Source organism: Poecilia reticulata, linkage group LG8 (assembly GCF_000633615.1).
Source record: "Poecilia reticulata strain Guanapo linkage group LG8, Guppy_female_1.0+MT, whole genome shotgun sequence".
Lineage (NCBI taxonomy): Eukaryota > Metazoa > Chordata > Actinopteri > Cyprinodontiformes > Poeciliidae > Poecilia > Poecilia reticulata.
The window spans coordinates 10,826,102-10,830,198 of NC_024338.1; the positions used below are offsets into that span (position 1 = coordinate 10,826,102).

The 4,097-nt window shown below is 38.1% G+C and overlaps 1 protein-coding gene across 7 annotated transcripts in view; it reads left to right on the top strand.

The window, feature by feature from the left end:
• spag9a (sperm associated antigen 9a) overlaps positions 1 to 3,832 on the top strand; it is a 24,507-nt gene extending 20,675 nt beyond the window's left edge. For all 7 annotated transcript variants that reach the window (XM_008415771.2, XM_008415773.2, XM_008415775.2 and 4 more), the window contains 3 exons: positions 933 to 1,109; positions 1,894 to 2,031; positions 2,333 to 3,832. In XM_008415771.2, the coding sequence (XP_008413993.1) occupies positions 933 to 1,109; positions 1,894 to 2,031; positions 2,333 to 2,451 (434 nt within the window). In that variant the 3' untranslated portion in view covers positions 2,452 to 3,832. The remainder of the gene's footprint in view (positions 1 to 932; positions 1,110 to 1,893; positions 2,032 to 2,332) is intronic.
• Positions 3,833 to 4,097: the final 265 nt, after the last annotated feature.

The following is a 4,097-nucleotide window of genomic DNA, read 5'->3' on the forward strand; positions in this document are numbered from 1 at the left end:
TGTTTTGTTGACATTCTTTATGTCAACAAAGTGGCTTTAGATATTCATCCGGGGTGCTTCGACTAGGGTTACCAAGGAACCAGCCCCTACACATATAAAGCCTGGGGAGAGGGGAAGAGAGACAGAGACTGCTGTGGCAGCGTGTCGGTTGGTCTGTGTTACCCAGAAAGCAGTTGGGCACAATAACGCAACACCAACACCATGAGTGAAACAATGACTGGGGCAGACTACTATATAAAATACTCGGGGACCTTTTCTTTATTATTACACATCCACATTTGTAGAGTACGGAACAAATCGTGTCCGGTATCGGTTCAATACGGGACGAGTATAATATATAATATTATAAATATTATTGTATTTATATAAGTATTTATATACGTATTGTATATAAATAATTGTATATAAATTATTTATATACAATAAGTATATAAACTATTTATATACTTATTGTAAAACAACGTATTTGGTATTCAGGTAAAATGTATGTTCCTTAATGCAAAAACACACCTGCAGCTCTGCAAGCGAGCCACATAAAAATATGCTGTAATTTTTAAAATCTGCTCTATAGAAGCAGTAATGTATTCATACAGGATATAAACAACGTGTATCAAGAGTTGAGGCCCTTTAGACCAGGATACCAACGTTTTCTCCTTCCCTTCCTGCTTTTCCAGCCACTCTGTTTATTCTACTTTCCTGCCTCTCATATATATTTCATCTAAAACAAGGTCAGACAGTGCAGAAATGATTGCAATCCTGGCCACAATTAGAAAGAAAACTTCCGTTGCCATGGACACTGCTCTCTAAATTGCTGGACTTTTGTCATGTTCACTTCAACAAGGCCCTTTTATTAGCCAATTTTTTTTTTCAAAATACACACATTTTGTACATCTGCAGTGTTTTATTAACATCTTCCTCTCTTCTGCCTTCAGCTAATAAGACCACAGGTATMGTGCCAAATCGCCCTGGCAGCGCTGCCCGGGTTTACAGTGACGACTGCTCAGAAGGCGCCGTGTCGTGCAGCTTCGTGCCGTACTGCTCCATGGCCCACGCCCAGCTCTGCTTCCACGGACATCGGGATGCRGTGAAGTTCTTTGTCACAGTTCCAGGTGAGAGTTGAGGGCTGACAAGGCAAATGTTGGTAAGAAAAGGCAGACTGTAATGTCAGGCGYGAATATTTATATTATAACATCTTTTTTTTTAATGCTTATTCTTTGTTCTCTTCTTTCTGTCTTTCCTTTGATGTCCTCTAAGGCTCTTTGGATTACCTTGTGTGTGAATAGTGCTACATAAATAAGTAATAAACTTGCTTTGCCTTAYGAAGTAAAACAGCTGTGTTTACCCTGTAAAACAAACATAAAAACAACATTTTACTAAGTATTTTCTGTCTAGTTTCTAGTGGAAATATGTTAGTATACTTTAAATAAAACTAACTTGAAAGTAAGTTTTCAGCAAGATGTATGAGCTTGTTCAAAGTAAATAATTTCTTAATTTTGGTGAAAAAGTACTAGTTCCAGTGGCAGATTAATTCACTCACAGGTTGGGAAAAATGTATTGTTATAAGTGAATTATTGACTTAAAACAAGCTCCCACTCCTACATCAAGTTGAAAACKTACTTGTTAGTTGTCTTATTTCAAGTTTACTAAGATTTCAATTAGTTTTTGTGATGTTACATTTTCCAGCTGAAATTTAAGTGAGAAATTTTGCTTTGACCAGGATAACGTAGTAATTAGCCAAAGAAAGAATTGAGAAGAATTATTTTCAGAACTGCAGTTTTAATTTAATGTAAGGGATWTTTTTTGCAATTGTGCATGCAAGAAATATAATCTGTACAAAAAGTCTTTCTATTTTTAAAAACATCATAATTATTATTGTTTGGTTTTCTGTTCCAGGTCAAGCTGTGCCACCTCCAGGCAGTGCAGATTCAGGTTCTGATGATCCTCCGTCTGAATCCTCAGACACGGCAACGTCTGAGCCCAAAACGTTCCTGGTCATGAGCGGAGGAGAAGGTTACATTGATTTTAGAATCGGTGAGTCCAACACGCTGCGAACGCAGCGGCTCTTAAATGTGTGCAAACCTCTACTGTAATGCCCGGTGCTTCTCTGGTGAATTGTCCAGTATTAKGTCTCATTACATGTAGAAAATGTTTTAAAATGATTTGTCATTCACTCATTTATTTAACATCACCACATCCAAGCATTTTACCAGGGGTGTTTTGCATTTTTGTAMACAGTGAAGAAACAAATTTAAAGTAAAAACACCACAGCTGATGTCCCGCCTGTTTACCGTGACAAAACATTGTTTATCTGACTCATCTTCTTCCTCCGCAGGCGATGAAGGCAGCGAGCTGGACGGTTTGTCCGAGCAGGCCGGCAGCCAGCCGGTGGCGCCCGCCAAGGCCGAGCAAAGCCACCTCATCGTCTGGCAGGTCGCGACCCCTCACGACTGAAAAACATCGCAGACCGCTGCATCAGCCGCGGGGCTGTTCAGCGACCCCGCATGTCCTGCTTCGAGTTTTTTCACTGTCTTCTCTGCCTGACTAGACGACTTCTTTGTAAAGAAAACAAAACAATTACAAAAAAATATACTAATTATTTTTATTCAGTATTTTGTACCATTATATTCCTCATAAATTTGAAACATGTGTAAGCTCATGTTTATGTTAACCCGTGGAAACCGTCCAAATGCCCCCTGCTGCTGGGTAGCATGTTGGAAACGCTGGTATAGGAGAAGAAGAAGAAGATGAAGATCGCACTACAACATGACTGGAATGATCATTTTAATGTTTACCTAAAAGGATTCATCTATGAAAGATTAAAGGGATATTTTCGTAGTTTTCTGCATTGTCAGAGTAAAAAGTAATGGGATAAAACATTGTTTCAGAGACCGGTTTACTATTTAAATTCTAAAATCCAGGTTACCACAAGAAAAAAAACGACAACCGTGCACTTTGGTGAGGTTTTCCTGTGAATAGAAGAACCCGGTTAGCATTAGTTAGCATGAGGAAGCCCTGTGTCCTCACTAAAATCTGTTTGGCCATGTTAGAGTTAAACTTCCGTCCCGTTGGTGAAAAAACAAAAAATCAAAAAAATAAATAAATGGCGGCCGGTGCCATCAGCTCAGTGCTTCCTGTTTGCATCAGCTCATTGGCACTTTAAAATGTTAAATGTTAGTCACCTACAGTCTGGAGGAATACGAGTGTAAGTAATGTAATTTACCGTGTCTTAATTTTGTGAAGGGAAAAACAAACAAACAAACAAAAAAACGTTTAAATGTTTTTTTTCAGGGACGTCACAGTAACCAAATGACTGAAGAAGAAGACGACGAAGGGACATTTTTATTTGTGACTCAAGGGATTTATGAGTTAGTAGGTGGTTTTAAGTTTTATTCRTGTGACCACACAACACTAGAATCTCCCCGTCCATCTCTTTTGTTTTTTATTTGTTCCTGTATTGGAGGWCTTAAAGGCAATTTTCATACTTTTATTGCTTTTTTTGTGTTCATTTTGGGAGACACTTCCATAAAGAGTGCTTTTAAAGGCTRACTGTAATATGATAGCAGGATGGCTCTACGAATGCAGATGTTTTAATTTGTTTTTTATATCAACAGAGCTGGGCCAAGTCTGACACCAAGTCCATTTCATAGCAGTAACTTTATATTGTGCGTGTGTGCCATTCCAGTATTTATTTTCTCCTCTGTTAAGGAGCCCGTTTGGACTCAGAATGTAACTTTCTACATGAACAAAATATCATAGGAGGCTATTGTGAACAAAATAGTCCAATGAGTTTACATGATTGTTAATAATGGTTAAATAAATTAGATTGATGCGAGCAAGTGTGCGTTTGTGTTGTTTTGAATACAACAGCTAACAGCTGGGAAGTCTTCGCTTAATTCTGCCACATTGGATGTGAGTTTGGATCGAGGTTTWATGCTGGTAGATTTGTGTTAAATTATTCATTCTCTTTAAAAAAAAAAAAAAGCTCTTACAACTTTGCTTGAACAATGGTTCCCCCTATGGAAGGTAGATATTTCCCCCCTTATKCATTACTTTTGTTGTTGCTTTTGTGTAATATGTGAATGTTTCAAATCATTAGG